General features: G+C 41.8%; 1 protein-coding gene across 1 annotated transcript in view; it reads right to left on the reverse strand.

Moving 5' to 3' along the window:
• abcc1 (ATP-binding cassette, sub-family C (CFTR/MRP), member 1) overlaps positions 1–13,979 on the reverse strand; it is a 40,796-nt gene extending 26,817 nt beyond the window's left edge. The window contains exons 1-8 of the mRNA XM_039824954.1: positions 13,810–13,979; positions 10,261–10,437; positions 7,131–7,259; positions 5,756–5,893; positions 4,745–4,870; positions 3,467–3,528; positions 1,789–1,920; positions 1,143–1,370 (exon numbers count right to left, since the gene is read on the reverse strand). Of these exons, the coding sequence (XP_039680888.1) occupies positions 1,143–1,370; positions 1,789–1,920; positions 3,467–3,528; positions 4,745–4,870; positions 5,756–5,893; positions 7,131–7,259; positions 10,261–10,437; positions 13,810–13,857 (1,040 nt within the window). The 5' untranslated portion in view covers positions 13,858–13,979. The remainder of the gene's footprint in view (positions 1–1,142; positions 1,371–1,788; positions 1,921–3,466; positions 3,529–4,744; positions 4,871–5,755; positions 5,894–7,130; positions 7,260–10,260; positions 10,438–13,809) is intronic.
• Between the last annotated feature and the right edge of the window lie 9,358 nt (positions 13,980–23,337).

Below are 23,337 nucleotides of genomic sequence, written 5' to 3' on the forward strand. Positions count from 1 at the left end.
GAGTGTGTGTGTGTGGGGGAACGACACCCTGTCATGTGCGCAAACCGCTCTGCATTTTTTCTTACCAAGAGTTTATAGACACGTCTCTGCTGATTGGGTATCACCTGGGACACAACCAATAAACCAGAGACAAACATATCTCAAAGCCTTGGCTTGTTTCCCGAGGAAACGTGTCATTCAACCAGGAAAACCGTAGCAACGCGGTGCGCACCGTTTAGAGATTGACCGTGCCCCAGAAATACCCCGCGGTCATATCAACACTGTCCAGAAAGGCATTATAAAAAAGAGTTAAGGTCAAAGGTCAGTTTCTTGACTCTCATTAGATCGGTCCTTTATATTGGTGCAGCTGTTGCTTGTCCACATACCCCTGGTTGGGAATCACTGACCTAGGAGACTGGTCTAGACTGGGTTCCACAGTGCTAAATCAAAGGATAGAGATTGGCGTCGGAGAGACTGACTGATCTGCGTCACCTTCTCTTGGGCCGTATGTTGCCAAAGCAATGTGCCGCAAGACTGTATTATCACGTTTTTGTATACAGATATCTTACAGCTGCGACTGACTGAAGAACTAAAGCCTTGTACTGTGCCTACTCACCGCTTTGAGTTATGTTTTTATCTTCATTGTCCCCCAATCCCACTGGGGTTGCAGCTGAAACACTAAGGGCCCTATTTTAACCATCTAAGCGCACGGCGTGAAGCACCTGGCGCAGGTGCGTTTAGGGCGTGTCTGAATCCACTTTTGCTAGTTTGACGGCAGAAAAAAAAAGGGTCTGTGCGCCGGGCGCATGGTTCAAAAGGGTTGTACTTGGTGTTTTCATTAATTCATAGGGGAGTTTTGGGCGTAACATGCAGTAAACCAATCAGAAGGTCATCTCCCATTCCCTTTAAAAGCCAGGCGCGTTTGGACCTTGGCGCTTTTGCTGTTATGATGGCGGATTTGCACCGTAATATTTGTATTTGTAATCTTTTGCATGTTTGTGTGCTGCTGCGCTCCTGTGTGTGTGTAACAAGCATAGTGTGCGCGCGCTGTGCATAAGCCATAGGCGCATTTTACTAATTCGCCGTTAAATAACAATGAAATGCTATTGACTTCAGACCAGGTTTTTGTTTGTAATTAAGTGACAAAAACTGAGCTTTCTCACCGGAGGATCTCAGGCCCGACGAACATGAGGACGTCCTGGATGATCTTATAGAGGCAGGAGATGAGGAAGTAGGGCCCAAAGGTTAGGCACAGTGCCCAGAACAGCGAGGGCTCCTTGGTTTTCTGGGTTTTTTTTACAATCAAGATTTCAGACTCTTCAACAGCTTGGCCCTCTTTGCCCTCAGTGTGCGTGACCCGCTTGGGGGAGTACACCGTTTTCTGCTCGGTCCTGAAATAGAGAGAATGGGAGGAAAGGCAAAACGGCTTCAATTCAATATTCTCAAATCAAAATACTTTGTAGATAGGAGATGGGTTTGACCTTTTTTCTCCACTCAGTCAACCTGCTAAACTTGTAGTCCGAGATGAGATATCCGCACAAACGCTTATAATAATAAATAAAAAGGGAAAACGATTTGTTTTAGGTGTAGTTACTACAGGTTGGTTGAGACCTCAGACCGAAACCTGCTTGCCAAAAGATTTAAGCAACACTTATATGTACCAAAGGAAAGCAACATATCCCCGTTTCCATGTACTGTACATCAAATCTGGTGTATATATCTACATGTAGGAGCAGGAGTTTCACCAGGGTAACAGTGTCTGTACATATTGTCTTGCGGTAGCGTTCTCTGCCATACTGAGCTCCTGACCTTTTGATCTTTTGGCACTCTGTGTTCCAGCGGCGCACCAGCTGAGGAACCACTCTCTGGGAGCGGTCCTCCGAGTTCAAAGACCACAGGTCCTTGTCCTCCAGTGGGCGTTTGTAGCCTGTCACCATCATCCTGGTAGAGACAAGGGGGAGGGGGGGCAGGGGAGGAAAGAGGCATTTAGGTCCAGTGGTACAACACAAAGGCTTCAGAGGTGCAGAAGAGACACAACTAACACAGGGTGGTCCTGACTGGCAAAAAGAAAAGAAAATCAAAAGGCCAGAGGGTTACAAATGCTTGTGTGATGTGCTCAGTGTACTCTTCTCTATTCTGTTTAGTAAAGTGCACACTTGATAACTTGGCCTGCTAAAAACATGTATAAAAAAAAAAGCTATTACTCACTTTCTGATTAACACTGTATCTCATTATGTTTTCTCCGTCACGCAGGCACATTTGCTGGATGACACAATGTGTGTCTGAAAGGTAAACTACAGACAATAATGAAACCTAAACTAAAAACTAAACGCAATGTCGCTTTTGCAATAGCTTACACTCACACTTATTCATAAGAAATGCAATAGCATTCAATAACAGCAAATCTCCAATTAGCTTAGGCTACAGTTTAAGTACAACACACAAGCTAACAAAGTGACATGAAACTGGAAGTATGCTAGAGTGCTAGAGGGCACGTGGGCTGCTCAAAAACGCATTATAAGAGGTACACATGGTGGCAGGGTTAACTCAGTTGGTAAAGCAGGCGCACATATATAGAGGTTTACTCCTCGACGCAGCAGCTACGAGTTCGACTCCGACCTGCGGCCCTTTGCCCCTCATTCCCCCCTCTCTCTGATATGATATGGGTCTCAGGCTAAGGTGTGGAAAATTGGCTGGATAGCACCCCCTAACAGTTTTCAAAGTTAAAGCCCCCCTATTTTACTTTAATGTAGAGGTATGAAATTTGGTAGGCATATGTATCATGTCCAGACTTACAAAACAAAACAAAAAAAAGCATCTTGGAGCCATCCCCTAAACCCAACAGGAAGTCAGCTATACTGAATTGGACCATTTTTAGGGGTTGTTCTTTTACAAACTCCTACAGATTTAACCCGATTGACTTCAAAGTTGGTCAGTACAATCTAAAGACCTTCGCAAAGCTAAATTGCGAAGCGTTTTATTTTTTTGTGATACGGTGTAGGCATGGCAAGGCAGTGATTGCCTGGTGTTGCCCCACCAAACAGGAAATGGTTTGGAAATAAGACTGGACATTGTCCAATCTGCCCCCAAACTGCTCAAGCTTTAAAAGGGTCCTGGCCGGAGGACACCTACATACCAATATTGACTTATAATCAGAGCGCCGCCTACTGGCAACAGGAAGTTACAGTTGTTATACTTTGATGTCCTCTTATAGCTGGTTGACCAGATCCAACTCAATAGTGTTCAGGAAAGACCTTGACTATGCGTAATTTTCAAGATTGTGATATTGTTTTTTTGTTTTTTTTGTTGAACGTTATGGCGTGGCCGTGGCGGCAGGGCGATTTTTGATGTTATGTCACGAGACAGGAAGTCTCTGGACTCATGTCCAATCTGTAAGTAAGGAGTTTAAACTGTCTGTCTGCCTAAAGTTGTCGTCGTCCGTATACACTGAATATCCACAACACTGGGGTATTAATTGTCTGCTTACCTGGTGATCCACCAGAAGGTTATTCTAGAGAGGAAAGAAGCTCCAGGCTCAGGGCAGGGATTCTGAAGACAAAAACATTACAGTTAGACCAAAAGAATTCTGCTGCGGAGATACTGATCCCTGAATATGTTTTTTTTAATTTTTTTTATTCGCATCTAGCTGTGCATCCATTTAAGATGGGCTGACTAGCAACTGGAAGCAAAGAAGAAATGACTGCGACTACACGCTTAAAATTGCAGGGGACGTGAAGCAAAGATACTGTGTGAGGTGAAAAGGACAGGGGCATGCAGGAGTTCTGAAAACGAGAAAATAGTTCTTATATTTGGCCCATTGATTTGGCCCACCAACACAGTCAGCAGCTGGAAGTGCAGCAGTGGCTGCGACACACCGCTAATGAGCTAGCCTTTAGCACCCTGATTATCACAATTAGTGCCAAAAAAATATATATATATATAAATAAAAAAATAAAATCACACTCCTTCTCGGAGTCATAACTCGGTCGTATCTGATAACCCAGACACAAACACATTTTTAGATTGAGTGGGACTTACATTTCCCCAAAGAATATCATTATAACAGCCATAAATCAGCTATTTAGAGATCATAGAAACAAAAGACGCTCCTTATTACTCCAGAACCACCCTGAGATCTATTATGTCTTTGAGGCTACATTTACACCGCTACGTTTTGGTTTTCAAGGGGGGTTTTGAGCCAAAAGTGATCTCTGTGCACCAAGTGTATTTATTTCCAGTAGAAGAACTAATCTCAGTTTAAACTAACACGCCCCAAACCTCATATCTCATCAACATTCTGGTATACTACATAAACAGGAGGCAGCATGTAGACTCTGCCCACTGCTGGTGGTTGCCATGGTAATGTTAGCAGCTTAGTCTCAGAGAACGAGAAGGGTTTCCAAATGTCTCCGGTTTAGGGGCTTGGAAACACCAGAGCAGGGGAGGGAATGAGAGGGGCAAACGTAGCAGAAGATATTCCTTTTTCAACCAAAATGTAGCAATGTAAATGTAGCTTAAGTTTTGAGGGGCTGCCGTTGTTTCGATTTGGTCTGAGGGGGTGGCCTACTGTGTCAGACTTTGAAAACCTCTGCTCTAGGATGGAAGGTTAACCCCATTGAGCCCCAGTGGTGCTCTGTGTTCATGGGAAGTCAGTCATTTGTCTTGTTCGGCTTTAGAATTGCAAACGATATTCAACAACACCTCGGTATATATGAGGGACAGAGTGAGAAACACGAGACAGGTTTACAGTGTGAGGTAGTCTCACCGAGTCTTTGATGGCCTGGGAGAAGAGGGGGGGCTGGTCCGTCAGGCAGGACAGGAACAGTGAAATCAGCAGCAGAGCATAGAAGATATAGAAGGTGGCGTACCTCCACACATTTACCGTCAACGGCTAAAATACAAAAAAAAAAACAGACAGCTTTTAACCCAGGGAACTTGCTGGTGTAAGAGATTGCTTTATTTGGGGTACGTTTGCTATAATCATTGTCTCTTCTGAAGGTAATTGTGTTTAAAAAGGAACACGCCGACTAATAGGGACTTTGTCTTATTCACCGTATCCCCCAGAGTTAGAGAAGTCCATACATACCCTTCTCATCTCCGTGCGTGTCGTAACTCGGACGCCCCCACCGCTAGCCTAGCTTAGCACAGATCCTGGAGGTAACCGGCTCCATCTAGCCTACCGCTCCCAATAAGTGACAAAATAACGCCAACATTTTCCTATTTACATGTTCGCAGGCGAAGCACTGCAACTTCTGCTACTTGGGCGGAGTGATTTGCTCGCAGCACCTGAGAAGCCCTGTGGTGAGGAGCAGAGAGTAACAACGGTGCTTTTCAGGTGTTGCGCTAATCACTCCGCCCAAGAAGCAGAAGTAGCAGTGCTTCGCCTTTCTGAGAAAATAGTTCCCAGTATGTATACGGTTAGAAGACGGCTGTGTCTCATGTGACCTTGTTATGTGTACACCCTGTGACTATACAAATCACAACATGTAAATAGGAACAGGTTGGCATTATTTTGTCACTTATTGGGAGAAGTAGGCTAGATGGAGCCGGTTACCTCCAGGATCTGTGCTAAGCTAGGCTAGCGGTGGGTGCATCAGACAGAATTATGATATACACAAAGATGAGAAGGGTATGTATCTAACTCTGGGGGATACAGTGAATAAGACAAAGTCCCAATATGTCGTCATGCTCCTTTAAGGACCAGTTACATATCCATAGGTTTGATTTGAACTCTATTAATCCAAATTTAGTTCAGCTGTGCTGGTGTGACACTGACCTGTTCCAGGGCCTGGAAGATCTTGGACCTAAAGGTGACTGTGGCACACAGCAATGCCAGCAGCCAGTAGATCAGCATGACTCCAGATGACTGAACCCCTTTCATCCGTTCATACTGGATTACCAGGGTGGCCAGCAACTGGAGCAAAAACACACACAATACGTACAGATATTACTTGAAACAAACACACCTTTATTATTGTAAGCTGCCTTCCGTGTGGTGTAATAACAAGAAAGTCAGTAAAGTACATATTTCTGACTATGGTCCAGTTCAAAAAGTACTGTCTACAGACTAATGATAATTTCTACCTGAAAGTACTGCTTTGTTCCAGTTTTGGTTGCAACTCTAACACCTTCTTCACAAGCTCAAAATGTCTATAACGGTTCTCTTTTTTTTTTTAGGACTGGAACCTGCTCTTGAACACAATGGATTTCCCATTTCCCAATTTCCCATCAGGCATTGGGACGCTTTGGGATTCCACAGGAGGGAATGGAGAACGGAGCTAGAAATGAGGCTGTCTGATGTTTAATCTGCTGCTATCTAGGGCTGGGCGATATGGAGAAAATCTAATATCACGATATTTTTGACCAAATTCGTCTATATCGATACCACAGCGATGTTGTAGTGTTGACTATTGGTGCTTTCAGAACATATTTACACAATGAGATTTTTGATAAATAATGATCAGTAATGTGGATATAATGTCTAAGTGGGTAAAGGATAATAATAGAACAGTTACAACAGTCTGGTAAGTTCAGAAAATAGACATCACTTTACTGTAATGCAGCCTTTAAAACCAGGAAAAGACAACACTAATGCCATATTACAATATCCAAAATCTAAGACGATCTCTAGTCTCATATCACGATACCCATATAATATCGAAATATTGCCCAGCTCTACTATGGACCGAGACTTGATAAGTGTCAGGAAATTGAATGGAGGAATAGACTTTAACCTTTTTAAAATCCCTACTGTCAGTAGACCGCATTCAATTGAATTTCTATGGTTAGTCACGGCTAAGTTACAAACCTTTTTGGTGTTAGGGGTGCAAAGAAGGTAATGGAATAATTATGTCCTTTTCACCATAATGTGCAAACGCACTAACACTTATAGAAAACGTGCAGTTTGAATTTCTCTTTAAATCACACCTTTAAATCTTCACAGCAATGCAAATAAAACTAAACTAAAACTGAAATGAAATAACATCTAAACTCAGCTAGTCATTTCCGGGAAATAAAAGTACACAAAGGACATCTAAGAGCAAAAAACACTTATATTATAATTAATAAATCCAAACTAAGCATTGCTCTACTCCAAAGAGAGATGCTAGGTTTCTCATTGAGACGCCAATACATGACAAAGATAAACTCACCATGGTGAGGCCCAGTAAGGTAGGACTGACGTGGTGGACGAGTGCGGGGACGCTGGTGCCATGACTTCTTTCCCAGAAAGAATAGAACACATCTGACCAGCAGATAATCCACAGCAGAAGGCCAACAGCCTGTGGGGAGAAGAACAACTCAAAGCTTTCAGACTTGTCGTAGATTCTGTTTGATGTCAAAACTGTAACTTTTCCCTACACTAGAGCTGTGATCGGGCCTTAAAAGTTAGGCCCGACAAGGCCCGAGCCCGACAAGTACATTTTGATTGGCAGCTTTTAAAAAGCCTGAATCGTTTACAGCCCGACATTATTCAAATGTGAGCACACACACAGCTATTTAGCCTTTTTTGTCAAGAATGAGTCATTTATACATTTTTTAACATAATTTATTCATGACTAACATAGGCTATAGGTCACTTGGAAGTTGGAACAAAGAAATAAAATAAGTCCTCTGTAACAATGTAACATCTCAGCACTCTAAATAGGCCAAGGCATACACTTACCAGCCTTCATTTCACCTCCTCAGCATCCATTTTCTCGCTAATCGAAACACATCACCTGACCGCTCATTTACCGCGCAACCCGGAGCGCAACACGGAGCGCAAGCCCTAGCCCGTGTAAAATGATAGAAATTTATGACCGAACCCGACCCGACGGGTTCGGGCAAAGATCTTGAGCTCTACACTACACTACAACTATTGTATTACTGTTAGTGCCACTGTACATTATTGTATGTGTATGTGATATACTATGTAGCTATTTGGAGTTTACTGGAGCTCTCATTCAGCCTTGTTTCTATACACAGACACGTTACAGGACTTCACTGAAATAAGAGGAACTGCACTATACCCTGTGGCGGAAGGCTGTCTTAAGAAAAATAAGTTCAAAACATACTACACTAAAATAAAAATCACAAAACAGAGTTCTCGCGATAGCACAATTTGATCAGCGAGTCACTCCGGCATTCAGTAATGATGCTCATTAACTATGCCCTTGTAGCCGAGCTGCACCAATCACATCGGTTTATCTGATATAGGCGGGCCAGAGGCGAGCTAAACAGATGACGACAGCGCTGCGACGTCGAAGTCATTAGTAAACACTGCAAGATGGCTACGGTCTACGGATGAACACCAGTTGTTTGAAACGGCTTTGGCCGCAACAATGAACGAGTAGACTTGGCTTTTTATCTAAAAGAGGAACAGAAGACGGCGCTCGAATAGTTCCTTTGCTAGAAGGACATTTTGGCTGTTTTGCCGACCGGATATGGCAAGAGTTTAATCTACCAGTTAGCTCCGCTGGTAGCTAAGAGTTTAATCTACCAGTTAGCTCCGCTGGTATCTAAGAGTTTAATCTACCAGTTAGCTCCGCTGGTAGCTAAGAGTTTAATATACCAGTTAGCTCCGCTGGTAGCTAAGAGTTTAATATACCAGTTAGCTCCTCTGGTAGCTAAGAGTTTAATCTACCAGTTAGCTCACTGGTAGCTAAGAGTTTAATCTACCAGTTAGCTCCGCTGGTAGCTAAGAGTTTAATCTACCAGTTAGCTCCGCTGGTAGCTAAGAGTTTAATCTACCAGTTAGCTCCGCTGGTAGCTAAGAGTTTAATATACCAGTTAGCTCCGCTGGTAGCTAAGAGTTTAATCTACCAGTTAGCTCCGCTGGTAGCTAAGAGTTTAATATACCAGTTAGCTCCGCTGGTAGCTAAGAGTTTAATCTACCAGTTAGCTCCGCTGGTAGCTAAGAGTTTAATATACCAGTTAGCTCCGCTGGTAGCTAAGAGTTTAATCTACCAGTTAGCTCCACTGGTAGCTAAGAGTTTAATCTACCAGTTAGCTCCACTGGTAGCTAAGCGTATGGGGCTCTGGATACGTCACCCCGTGTATTGTTGTGATTGGTCATAATGTTATCCCATTGCGTGCTGTGAGATTTTCAAATGCATGCTTGGTGCCGCCCCTCGAGTTGGGCCATTTTCATTACTCATTGCCAGACCCTTAATCTTTCGGATTTGGGTCTGGATTTCCAGGCTAACTCTGGATCATATTCAGCATATGCTGATTACAGGTGACATTAGTAACTGGTCAGTGTTTTAAGGGAGCACAATGGAGTGCTGTGTTGCACACTGTTATAGTCTCAATGAAAACTCTTTCACTGAATTTAGCAGCTGGAGCAACTTGAATTCAACCAGCGTACACGGACCGGAGTTCAGTGAATCTACACTCAATTGCTTTTCCTCAACGACCACATATGTGTCTCAGTGAATTTTGCATGAAATTAATTTCAATTTTGAGAAGTGAATGTGGAAGTATAGTGTTGAATTTTCAGTGAGGATCAAATACAACTTGAGAGCTACTGAATTCCATTCCATAAATATTACATTCCCTTTCAAGTTTGTTGGAATTCCGTTCCAAACTAATACATTCAGTGTCAAATTATGCTATTCAGTTTCTCAATGCAATTATTAAAGTTCAAATTATGTGATTCAAATTCAGGGTTTCAATGCAATTATTCAATTTGAGCAATTCAAATTCAAATATTTATGATTCAAATTCAGTTTCTAGTGACATATTTCTGCCCATAGGTCGGACGCTGGTCAGTGTTTGCATGAATGGGTTCCTCAGCAGGGATGCCATCCACTGTGAGGTATATCAAAACAGTTTCTAACTACAGCTATATTAGAGTTAGAAATTAATGAATAATATTTCAAGTAATTTGATACAGAGAGAAAGAGAGACAGCGAGAAACAGAAAGTGCATACATGTGGACCAGCCAGAGAGCGGAAACGTGTATATATTGACGGAGGAATGTATTTAATGTTTATGCATTGTAACTCAGTGTAATTCTGTGGTTTTTCGGCAAACTGTTATGACTTACACAGGCTTTTTTTTTCGTCTTTACAACTATAAACACCATCTGCTGTGGTCAGACAACACGTCATACAAACCACTTCTTTTCTAGTATAACCTGAGCTTTATGCACTCATCTCCTGTGTATTGCTCGAGTTCGCTCCGCTCGAATAACTAATTGGATTACAATGAGATGGCGGACTGACATGGAGAGCAGGAATGACAAAATAAACAATATGTGACAATTTCTGGAATTGGAAGAAAATAATTCAAATCACTCACGGTTTTAGCTTTGTTGAGGTGACTCATACATATGTAGCCATGGTCGTGGCTGCGGAGGTAGATGAGGTAGATGGGAGCACACATCCAAAGGTAGAGGCATGGCAGCCACACCAGGACAGTGTTCTGGAAGCACTGGGTGAGGTCGGGGTTAGCAGTGTACCATGTACGGTTCCAATCCTGGTAGAGGAAAGAAGAAAAAGGGTTGAATCCAAAAAATATATATAAATATGTTGTTAAGAGAAACCCTCCCGAGTAACTTATTGCTAGCTGAGGCTAAATCTACACTATGATGTTTTGGGAGGCGTTTTGAGCCAAAAAATAATCTCCAAGTACAAAAGAGTTTTAGCTCCAGCAGCAAAACTAATCTACGTTTATACTAACATGCCCAAACCCCATATCCCATGACCATTCACGTATACTGGGCATGCTCTTGCCGTGTAAACAGGAAGCAGCGTGTAAAATCCGCCCAGTTGGTGGTAGTTGCCATGGCATTTGCTTTTACTATGGAGGAAGTGTCTGTCGGTGTCCAACCTGGCAGCGGCAGACGCCGCCCACAAGGAGCCTGTGTCTGTCCAAGGTTTCTGCCTAAAAGGAAGTTTTTCCTCGCCACCAAATGCTTGCTCATGGGAAATTGTTGGCTCTTTGTAAATGATAGAGTGTGGTCAAGACCTACTCTATCTCTAAAGTGTCCTGAGATAACCCCGGTTATGATTTGGTACTATTAATAAAATTTAAAAATAAAAAGCAATGGCGAAAAATAAGACAAGAGATTTCTTCTTAGTTTCGACCGACGACGAGATAGAACCGTTAACGCTGAAAGTAACATGTGACTACAAGGTGGCGGAAAACGGTTGAAAATCATGGATGTATATGTTTAAAATACAGACAATACTTTGGAGAAAGAACGACGGTGAAAAGTAAGAGCAGGGATTTATGATCTTGGAGTGACGACGAGGTGGAACTGTTACTGAAAGGTCTGTAAGCTACCTAACCGATAAGACTGACTGACGTGCTTCCTCATTTTCCAAAGGTCTCCGTTTGGGCCCGTCCAGACTACAAAGCAACCCCGGAGTTTTCAAACCAAAATGAGGGCAGCACTGTTTCCAAATGTCTACCTTTTAGGGGCTCAGAAACGCCACAGTGTTGTGGACGCGAGTCGTAAACGTAGCAAAAGATATTCGTTTTCAAACCAAATTGTTGTTGTGGAGATGTAGCCTGAGAATTGTCTTTAGTGGACAATAATCCGTGCCAAATAAAAGGGGTGGGGGAAAAAAATCGATACAGCATAGTATCGCGATATTTTTCGTGGCAATACTGTATCGATACACAGATGCCATTTTATCGATCTTTTATGATATATGTGTTGGTGAGTGTGACGGGGCGCATGGCTGCCGTCACGGTAGCGATGCGCTACCTGTTTTAATCTCAAAGACTGAGTGAAGAATGTTGCTTGTACATGTTTGTTTGACTGTCTATGTCCGGTTATTTATACTGGTTTTATATTGTCTGTCATTTATCGAATTCCCTGTATTAATCCCGTAGTTTTGTGTACACATTTTTAACATCTATTGCTGCGGTGATTTACTATTTGATAGGCCTAGCTAAATGCATTTATCATAGTTTATTGTTTAAAAGCTATAGATTGTCACAAACATGACTTGTGGTGTATTATATTTTACAGCCAACAAGATACCTTGTGGCTGTGGTTAATGGTAATACCTATTGTATAAATTATATGTTGTATCTATTTAGATTGTTGTATATTTATGTGTGCTGTATGAAGCCATTACGGCCTACTCACCTGAGCCACCCCTGAGTTTTACAGGTTGGTATGTTCCAATTTGAGGGGGGTGGGCGCAGGCTATATAGGGTGGCCATGTGTTTGCTCAGGGGGACAGAGCTGGAGTATACGTGAAGGTAGTAGGACGTAAGTCTGCTGGAGGATCTCCACGTTAAACCTGATTTAAGGTCTACTAGCGAATAGTGGTGTATTTATACTTTTGATTGTTTTGACTTAAGTCAATTTGAATTTTATCTTTTTTTGAAAGTGCTTTTTAGTTACTTTCCTTAATTTTGTCATTGATAATAAAACCCATCATTTTTTCACATCACCTTTGCCTCACCCTGAGTGTTAATACCTGCTCAAGGCTACTCTCCGCATCTACCCTCAACAGTCAGTTTGTCTGCTTGACAATCCCATTTTGCAGCAATAAAATTGAAGTGAGATGAACAAAAGATAAGATTTAGATAAAACAGAAGTTGACAAAATTGTCCTTTGGGGACATAATTTGAAATTGGGAAAAATTTGAAGTTGGAAAAAAGGTAGTACATTGCAATATATCGCAGAATATTGCAATGTGTTTAAAATCGCAATAATATCGTATCGTGACATAGGTATCGTGATGATATCGTATCGTGAGGCCTCTGGTGATTCCCACCCCTACCAAATAATGGACTAAACATCCGGGTCTGAAAAGTGAAGCCAACGATGAAGTGCCTTAAAACTGCATTCTATCTAATTTCCAGCAGGGAGTGACTTCACTGTTTGCATAGAGGTCTATGAGAAAATGAGCCTACTTCTCACTTGATTTATTACGTCAGTAAACATTTTCATAATGAGTTTATGTTCTCAATCGCTAGTTTTAAGTCTTCTTCAATACAGCATGAGGGCTGGGCAATATATCAATATTATATCAATATCGTGAATTGAGACTAGATCTCGTCTTAGATTTTGGATATCGTAATAGGGGATAATATGGTATATAAAGGCTGCATTACAGTAAAGTGATCTCATGTTCTTACAACATGGACCATACAATGCCAGGTGCTATGTGTACTAATCAGACATGAGCAGTTACGAACATGAGGCATAACCAGCACCAACTCGTTAGTGAAGTCTCTCCTGTGTGTGTGTGTGTGTGTGTGTGTGTGTGTGTGTGTGTGTGTGTGTGTGTGTGTGTGTGTGTGTGTGTGTGTGTGAGAGAGAGAACCTGCAGCAGCACTGACTGACTGCACACTAGTAACGTTACATCACCATAACAACAGAGGGAGGTAACGTCCCCACCTTGTGGCGCTACTAAGCATTGCAGTTACAACTCTGTTAACACACTTTATTCCTCCGTGGGTTTTTCACAGGTGCTACTAATGGTGCTGCATTTGTGGCTCTGTAAAACACTGTAGCCTAAATATGTATTTAGAGTCGTATACCAGCCTCCCACAGTGACATGACACGAGCTAACGTTAGCCTACATGAAAGACGCTTTTTTTTCTGGCTGACAGGTTGGCGATGTGTTCCTCACACGGACTTCTCTCGTCTCAGAGACACCGCGGTGCAGTGCGTGCTCAGTATTAAGACAACATGGGAACACTTAAGCCGTAGCCATAGTTACAATGTAGTTGGCTTAGGCAGGGCAATGTAGCCTATCTAACCGGCGCTAATAAGGGTATATTAGCATGTCCCCAGGGGTGGTTAGCTAAGTAATAACAACAACTGTACAGAGAGTTCTAAGATAAATGAAAAAGACATGAAGGTCGTGAAAATAAACTTACCCAAAATGGATCGGAACTGTCCAGACTGCAGAACTTGTCAAACCCCATTCGCCGAGACGCAACAGTAGCCCAAGCCCGGACTGTTTCAAGTGTTTTTACGAAGCTCAGCTTTGGTTTTGTAACCTGACTGTAATTCTCCTTCTTCGTCTTCTTCGTCTTCTTCTTCTTCTTCTTCTTCTTCGGGGTTCTTCTTCTTCTTGTAGGATTCCGGCAGAGTAGACGCTGCTAAGCGTATGACTGCCCCCCACAGGTCAAACTTTGAACTAGTTTCTTACATACAGACCATAGATATATACACAGACAAAGAACTTCTAATATATCCATAGACAGTATATAATGGACCAATAGACCCCGTTGCTCTGGACGGAGACCAGTGAAGGCAATTAGAAGCACTTTTTCGGTGATACCTTGCTTTACTGCGCAGCCTCCAACTGACGGAGACAACGTAAATGTGACGTGAGCAACGTGTCTGAAAGTTGTAAGTGTTCTGGTAGCTGTGCCAAGAGAAATCTCAATCATTCCCAATCTTACAGAGACGGAGAGTGTAGGTATATGTAAGGAGATAACATAAGCACAGGCTAATTATTGCTAACTAACATGCTAGTTAACATTAGCAATTAAACCTAAACAGCTAATGTAAGTCGAAACTGCCTGCAAGCTTCTCCTGTACTATACGGTAATTCCTCTACTGTGCGACAGTAAGTCACTTGGTTATGACACAATCGTTAGCCTATTTTTACAAAAACGTTTGCTACGGAGCCATAACGTGAGGTACAAGGTAATGGAGCCTTTTATACATTGTCGTGTTTCTTTAGAACTAAACAATGGACAAATAGAGTCTTTAAACGCTTCAGATGTAAAGTTATTCGCAGTCAAGTGACGTAAAAAAAAATGGCGGTCAGTGGAATGCTAACAGGAGGTGATACCTTTGTAGCAACAAAATGGCGCCATCGGAGGTTCGAGTTCTGAAGCGAAGCTTACCCCCTTGAATATATCAAGAAGTTCCACTCCCTCGTTACTTCCGGATTCTGAATTGGTTGCAGTTCCACCAGAGTTCCATATAGGGGGCGCTCACAGGCCAGTGCAGAATGAATGGGGCTCTATGGAGCTATACCCCTCAAAATCCACTTTTCTCAGGATATAATTTTTTGTCTAGTAATTTGAATGTTGCATTCGAAAGGGGAGGCTAAGAAAATACACACTGCTAGATTTTTTTTAAAGTCGCTTTTTTGTTCTAAAAAGCCTTTTAAAATGTCAATGACGTCATACACATATACGGCCAGAGATACTGCTTTACGGCAAGCTCTGAATCGCTTCCTTTGTTCTCTCGAGGCATCGACAACACAGCTAACAGGTTCGGCTCTCCCTGTTAATACACGTGCTAGAAAGAGGATTGCTAATGTTTTAAAGACTACGCCGAAATATTCACTCTGATATTCAGGCTCTGCTTCGATGCGTCCGCGCGGGATCTCCGATCGTAATCAGACCTTCACTGACCAATCAGCATTCATTAGCAGAATGCTAGCGTGTTATGGGCTACAACAACTCCCCCTGTAAGAAATCAAAAGGACATAAGTACTCGTTCATTCAACTTTCGACCTATAACCCATGTTGAACTTGCAAAAACTACAATCAAATCTGAGGTTTCTCAACGACAATCGGGTGAAAGAGACACATTTAGCCGTTTAGCTCCATAGAGTCCCATTCATTTTGCACTGGGCCGCGATCACCCCCAGTGGAACTCTGGTGGAATTGCAACCAAATTCGGTACAATGGGGCTGAATAGGGAGTGGAACGGCTTTCCGTAGACCGGCTTTGATACAGACCTGTATCATGCAGGAACTGATGATGAACTGATGCACTTGACTGCAGTACGCAGATCGGGGTTGGGCTAAATGTGGGCGGAGCTAAACGTTTGACTCCGCCCCACGTTTGGATATCAGCTGATGTTCCCAAGGGGGTAAGCATCGCTTCAGAACTCGAACCTCCTATGGCGCCATTTTGATGCTACAAAGCCATCACCTCCCGTTAGCATTCCACTGACTAGCATTCATTTTGACATCCCTTGACAGCGAATAACTTTACATCTGAAACGTTTAAAGACTCTATTTGTCCATTGTTTATTTCTAAAGAAACACGACAATGTATAAAAGGCTCCATTACCTTGTACCTCACGTTATGGCTCCGTAGCAGACGTTTTTGTAAAAATAGGCTAACGATTGTGTCACATAGTAGAGGAATTACCGTATAGTACAGGCAGGGGCGGATCTACCGGGGTGGCATAGGGTGGCAAATGCCACCCTAAAAGAAAGCCTTGCCACCCCTGCTGCCACCCCAGTTGGTAGCAATGAATTAAAAGTTACGGCCAATTTGACCATTTACGAGCTTGAATCTCCAATGTCCAACTGCAACTGTTTGCTTCCCCTCTCACACATCTGCCACTCATCACCTGTGTCTTTTAATGCCTGTCCTGTGATAATGCCCCTTACTTCTATCAGACTTCTATCTCCTGTTAAGTGAGATCACATTGTATGGTCACTTATTCCTAACATGAACTGTTTCACATGAAACATCAAATACAGGACACTGATTGCATGAGATGAAGTTTGTCTGTATGAGTTTGTAAATGGCAGCCTGTGCCCTTTTGTAGTGTGTACATACTATTTCTCATCAAACTGTGATAACTGGGATTAAATTCAGTATATATACGTCTGACATATGTTGCCGCAGTAAAGCTGGCCATCACCGGAAAAGTGCTTCTAATAGCCTTCACTGGTCTCTGTCCAGAGCAACGGGGTCTATTGGTCCATTATATACTGTCTATGGATGTTCCTCACTGTGTCCAAACAAAGATAAAACATATAATTCCAAGTCTAATAAACAATACTTTTCTTTCTGCACAATACTTTTTTACATTCTAGGAAAACATGCTTCACTGTCTCAACACTCCCACATTCACACAAGCCAGAAACATATTTTCCTACAATGCACAAAGAGTAAATTAACCCACAGTGCCCCAACCTCAATCTACAGAGTGAGTCAACCCTTTTAATATGAAGTGCCATTTTAAAATGTTCTTGGCAATCAGTGTGCCATCATCCACCGAGCCTACCCAGGCTCAGGGTCATTTTCCCCCCTTTGCACCGCATTCTGTGAAGAAGGCAACGAGTACTAGCCAATCAGAGGGAGGAAAAGGTCAATCAAACTACCGTGAATAACAGGCTGTGCTCCTGCCAGTTACGGTGGCCCTGAAGTGCAAATCACAACAGCAAATAGAAAAATGCAACAGCAAATCATAAAACCCACCGGCAAATAGGAAAACATTTCAACAAATCACAAAACCCAACGGCAAATAGGAAAACATTTCAACAAATCACAAAACCCACCGGCAAATAGGAAAACATTTCAACAAATCACAAAACCCAACGGCAAATAGGAAAACATTTCAACAAATCATAAACCCCAACAGCAAACAGGAAAACATTTCAACAAATCATAAAACACAATGGCAAATAGGAAAACAAAACGGCAAATCATAAAACACAACGGCAAATAGGAAAAGGCGACAGCAAATAGGAAAACACAACAGCAAAGCAGAGGACGGACCCTCCTGATTGGACAGACGGTCTGTCTTTGAACAGGAAGGAGAGGTGAAAAACACGGAAAAGCGCCTACTTTTAACAGACAGACAGTCCGTCTGTCCAATCAGGAGGGTCCATCCTCTGCTAGATAGGCCCTACTTTTCCGGTAGAAGTTAATGCTGTTGTGTTTTATCATTTGTTGAAGTGTTTTCATATTTTCTGTCGTGTTTTCCTATTTGCCGTTGTGTTTTATGATTTGCCGTTTTGTTTTCCTATTTGCCATTGTGTTTTATTATTTGTTGAAATGTTTTCCTATTTGCCGTTATGTTTTATGATTTGTTGAAATGTTTTCCTATTTGCCAGTGTGTTTTATGATTTGCTGTTGTGATTTGCACTTCAGGGCCACCGTAGAGCGTGCAGCTCAGCGGTGGGGTTTGTGGACGTGTAGAGGTTACAGACGCAGTATGGTCGTGGATTGGTTGTGGATGTTCGTTTGTGTTGAGTTTTGCATTGGAAATTCCATTTCCTGAGTGGTATAATGAACAGCGACTCCATCTGGTTGGTAAATCATTACAACAGAGCGTCTACTAGAACCAGCTAGGGGTCAGACTATGGAAAAATACGGTAAACTAGAGAAATTAAATTTCTGAAGAGATTGCATTGTGAATGCTGTATGATTGAAAGGCTAACTGGATGGCTGGTTTTGATTTTTGTGGAAAAGGGTGGAGCAGTGAAAAGTGGATTAATCGGTATGAATCTCTTTGGAAGAGTTGGGGCGCCGACCCTGAACGTATGAAAGATGTGGAAATGTTTGAATGAAGTTTCTCAGTGAATGCATGAATGAGCAGCTAGCAGTTGAAAATGGGAGCAAAATATCTGCTCAGAGTTTTTGTGAATTAATGTTTGTTGCTCCAATGTTTCAGGTAGTTGAAGATAAGTGCATTTTATTTTTAATCTGTTATTTTTTATTTTATTTTATTTCTGTTTTTTGCAGTAAGTATGATTAATCTGCGTGATTGATGAAGCCCATTGCAAGTCAAAACAGCAGCTGCTTTGTTTGAATTTACACTCTCACCGAGGCAACTTCCCCACCCTACCTGTGAAGACAGTCCAATGGGGGGTGGAGATAAATTCAGCAGTAAGGAGAAATAAATTGAGCTACTTTAAGCAATTTAACATTAGCTACAATTGTAACAAACATAATTTAAGATTCTTAGGAGGTTTTCAATGGATAAATTGGTAGATTCATATTTGGCATTTTTGTGCATCTTGACTCAAAATTGGTTTGTTTTTCACTAAAAATGATAAATAACATGACATGACGATAAATTCATTACATTTTTAAGCATTCTGATCTTACTGTAGCTAATCTTCTTCCACTATTCTTTGTTTTGTTGGTTTGTATTCTTTTTCATGTTTCTGATGATGTTTCTTTTTAAATATGTTTGTTATTTTTTTTTTGTGTTCCCTAGTTTGCTTAAAAAAAAAAAAAATGGGGGGAGATTTAGAGAGTTGAGGATTTTGAATAGTTTTCTGTGCTGGCCACACAGAATACTACACAAATCTTCTGCTCAGAGTATTAAATGTGGCACAAAGAATGACACGTGACTTATATAGAAATTGATTTGCTCAAAAAATAGCAATCTGCTGACCAAGTTTGTCAAAAATGTTTGAAGTAATAGTAAAAGATGAATCACGCAGCCCATTTCCCCCATTGAGAAAGAAAATTGTGGTGTTTTTATTTGAATATGTTTTTGTTTTTGATGATCTGTATATACTGTATGTTTACAATGGACTCATGACTTTTTGGGATCATTTATTGTGTTATGGACTGAAGCTTTTCGCCCATTGTCTTAAGGACTTTGGAAAACACAGATGACAAAAGAAATTTCTCCTCCATGAGAAATGAATGGACAAATCAAGGAAAAACTATCAAATTTTTTCTTCTTCCTTGTTTTCACACCTAAACATTGTCCAACAATGAAAACAATAATATGACTTTTCGCAAGGCAGTGTCTCGGCATATCACAGCCATTTTATTCACAGGTGAAAGCAGCCTCCAGATTCCTGCTGATGAAGCCATTCAGCCTGATGACTACATCTGATCGAGGAGATCAAGGAATCCAGAGTGTCAAGGGGAGTCCAGGTTCAGACGCCGACGGAGAAAACCAACAATGCTGACTTCTGCAGACCAGATCATTCCTGCGGTGGTTTCCTGACAGAGCAGGAAGACTGGAGTCCCTGCTGAAGCACCGGGAAAGCTAAGGATGGCTTTTTCCTACAGGCTGGAGCAGGCAGCACACACAGCCGGCCCATCTTCATGTTTCAGAAACAGGAGCTGTCCTGTTTCTGAAAAGGAGGGAAAGAGAAACTGTGGCTGCTCTAAAGGTCTCTGAGAGGGCGTGCAAAGGACACCAACGCCAACAAGGGGAGTGATGAGAATTGGGCCAGCGGTAAATGAGTCCCTGGGCTCCCCTCTGATCTGTCACCAAAAGGATTAATTCCTCCAGAGTTTTGGGCCAATTCTCCAGACAGCCCACCCAAGGCTGCTAGGGCCTTGGTGACGATGCCATCTGGTCCTGTGTTGTCCGGAATCATACCCATGTATCTATGTAATACTCTGTCTCCGTAGGTGCTCCCAGGCGCACACCCTTCTTCATCACAAAACGTGTTTCCAAACAGAAGACACAAACACAGCAGCTCTAGTACAAACTTCATATTGTCGATTTAGTCTGAGATTTTGTCCAAATTTTCAGATTGGACAATATTGGACAAGGAACTGTCAAAATCTGGATTTCAGACTTTTATCACAAGTCTGCATCTTTCACTACAGAAAGGACATTGATGAAGACTGTTTCTTTGTGCTCACTCCATCTGAACTGATAGCATATATTGAAGTGTGTGTATCAGTTTTTTGCTCCATTGAGATTAAGATCAAACCTAATGCATTCTTTCCTTGAGCCAGATACAATATATTTTCTGCCATTGAATAGATTTAAACCCATTTGATTGCATTACAGATTTGAGACAAGTTATTACTTGTGCAGTATTTGAAGTGCAGTGTGGAAACTTGAATTTGGTTTTGTTTTCTTTGATTTCTAAGATGTTTTCCCTACCATTGTCTTTACCTGGTCAACAGCTTTAATATCTTCTGATTTAATTAAGTGTATCTGTTTTTGTTTCAAATGGAATGCTAGTCACTAATCACTGTGAGTAAAACCAGCTAAACATATTTTGTTAAAAGAAATAACCTTCTTGATACAAGATGAGGAGTCAGATGATGAGGTCAGAGAAGGACATGAATTTCTTTTATAGATTATGATTTAGTTCTTACAACTTTGCTAATGTCTACATTTTTGTTCAATAACATTTATAAGTGATATTCACACCTTTTTTAAGGTGTGAAGGGGTGGACTGTTAGGTTTAAAAAAGTTAAAACATTGGTGATGTCTGATAAAAATGTACTTTTGGTTGAATGAACACTGTAGCTGGAGGAAGCACTGAATCAACCGATTTCATCACACCACACTAATCAGCATTTGACTGCCTCACCCAAAACCTTGCTTCTAAAGAATTAATTAGGTCATGGATGTTATTTAGCGTACTGTAGGAGACTCATTGTCCCCACAGGAAAGGTAACTGTTGTCTCTTTTTGGGGGAGCCATCCCCTGTTGAGCTAGACGTGATTAGAACAAAGGAAATGCACATTACTGTAGAATCAACACTTCCATGATAATCAACCTTAGTCTGTGACCTGGAGTAGACCTGAAATTCAGAGGTGTGTCCTTATCCTGAGGGACAGGAATAAATGTGGGATCCTGAGACGATCTCAGGACTGTTTTTATGTGACTCCACAAGGAGAATCATAGATTCAGTCCGCTGTCAGCTGCAGTGTATTGTTTTGTCATGTCGCATGGCTGCAATCTGTGTCCCAACAAGGGGAAGCATGTTTGCAGTCTGCTGCTGACAGTGTTTTCATGTTTTATGTTTAATTGTGTTTTGACTGTTTTCACCGTGTTGTTTTATTAAACCTTTTGCTTAATCTTTCAATTCGACCCCAGCCTCTCTTTCTCCTCCAGAAATCAAAGAACGCGTCTTTTAGAGATTTCTTTACACCACTTGCATATTTTATCAGCATTTAGCTGGTAGATGCTGCTAATTTTGAACCCTGCTGGTATGTACATGTGTTGAAGGGGAGTGCAAGGACGGATGTTGTCCGGCTGATTGTGGTAGACTGGTCTAGTTCTCAAAAGTCCAGGGCTGATTTTTTACCCCAGTCCAGCCCTGGACTTCTGCACCTCCTCTTTGCTGGTCTTTTCAGAGAGAGAGAGAGAGCGAGCGTTCCTATTGGCTGTTTTGTGCATGCATTGCCCATGCTCACAGAGGGGAGAAGAAGAGCCACAGGAAGAGGTCTCACTCTACTTCAAATTCTGCCAATTGGAGCACCTGTGTAGCTCACCTGGTAGAGCAGGCGCCCATATGCAGAGGCTCAGTCCTCGATGCAGCGGCTCCCTTTCCTGTCTACAGCTGTCCTGTCTATTAAAGGCTAAAATGCCCCAAAAAATTGTCAAAAATTCTGCCAATTGCTGCTTTAAATGTGGCTGCCACAAGGAATTGTGGGATGGAATTATCTTCTTTCCTTTTGTAAAGAATGGTCCAGTGTATCCTATGATTGAGATAAGAAAGGAATTATTGAAGCACCTTTCCTTATCACTTAGGGTGCTTTTACACCTACCGCGTTTGGTCCGGACTTTCAGACAAAATTACAGGTGTGAAACCTTCCCTGGGCCACGCTCCGGACCAAACAGACAAACCTTGGTTCGAGAAAAAGAGGTGGTCTCGATCTGGATCAAACTGAACCATGGTCCGGTTCGTTTCTAGTGTGAAAGCATTTTTTTGGATGGTTCGGACCAAATACAGGAAGTTTTGACAGGCTATCTCGTGTTATAAAAGAAGTGTAGCTCCTTCAAGGAACAGCTCAGTGCTTAGTGTGTAGGCCTATATGACCTACATGCAGATATACATGCATACGTAAATAAATGTTGTAGTTGTGCCCTATGTTTACTGTACATCTTTCTACAGATATCAGCAAGTCCAGGAATGATGTACCAGTACAGCCCAACTTGAATATATTCCCAACCATTTTGATGGGAGACAGAAGACGGAGCTTCAGGCCAAACTGGTAATATCTTCATCCATGGCTTGAGTATTCTGTCATGATGGACTCTACATATTGCTATGCATGTAGACATTTTTCATTTTTTATGGTACTACCTCTTTTGCACCTGCACTCACTCTTGTACAAAATAAATGTTAAAAGTAAAATAAAGTTTATAATCTTTAAATATCATTTGTTGCCATTTTTAATGTGCCCCTCTGGTTAAACACAGGCCCCTCCTTGGGCCCCCCTAGTAAAATTTGTCTAGAACCGCCACTGCGACAGACAGCTGTCGGCTATCAGAGCAGAGAATAAATTAGCAGTTTACTTGTTAAGTGGTAGTAAATGTACATTGTAGGTTTCAGTTTGTCTCTGAATAAATGCTGTAAAGTAAAGTTCCTGTAACAGGACATAGTTATTTCAAGTAGAGTTCTTCAGTGCGCTTACATAACTGCGGTGTGAAACCAAAACTAACCGGATCACATGTAGGCTATACATGAACCTTTGTCTGGACCTTGGTACGGACTTTCAGATGTGAAAAGGCCCATAGAAAATTCGGCCAGCTCTTATCATGGCTGCCACTTAATTACTTTTCACTCTGTTAGGAACCTCCTAAGTACAAAGGAATATTCGACTGCCTTAAGTCTGTCTTTTACTATGCTGCTTAAAATTGCCTTTTTTCTTGACTTCAAGTAGCATCTAGGAAATGTTTCTTTTACTTTTTCCATTGAATACAGTATTTTATACATTCTGTTTAGTGAACATCTTAAAATCAATAAACCAATTGGC

This window comes from Perca fluviatilis, chromosome 15 (assembly GCF_010015445.1).
Source record: "Perca fluviatilis chromosome 15, GENO_Pfluv_1.0, whole genome shotgun sequence".
Classification (NCBI taxonomy): domain Eukaryota; kingdom Metazoa; phylum Chordata; class Actinopteri; order Perciformes; family Percidae; genus Perca; species Perca fluviatilis.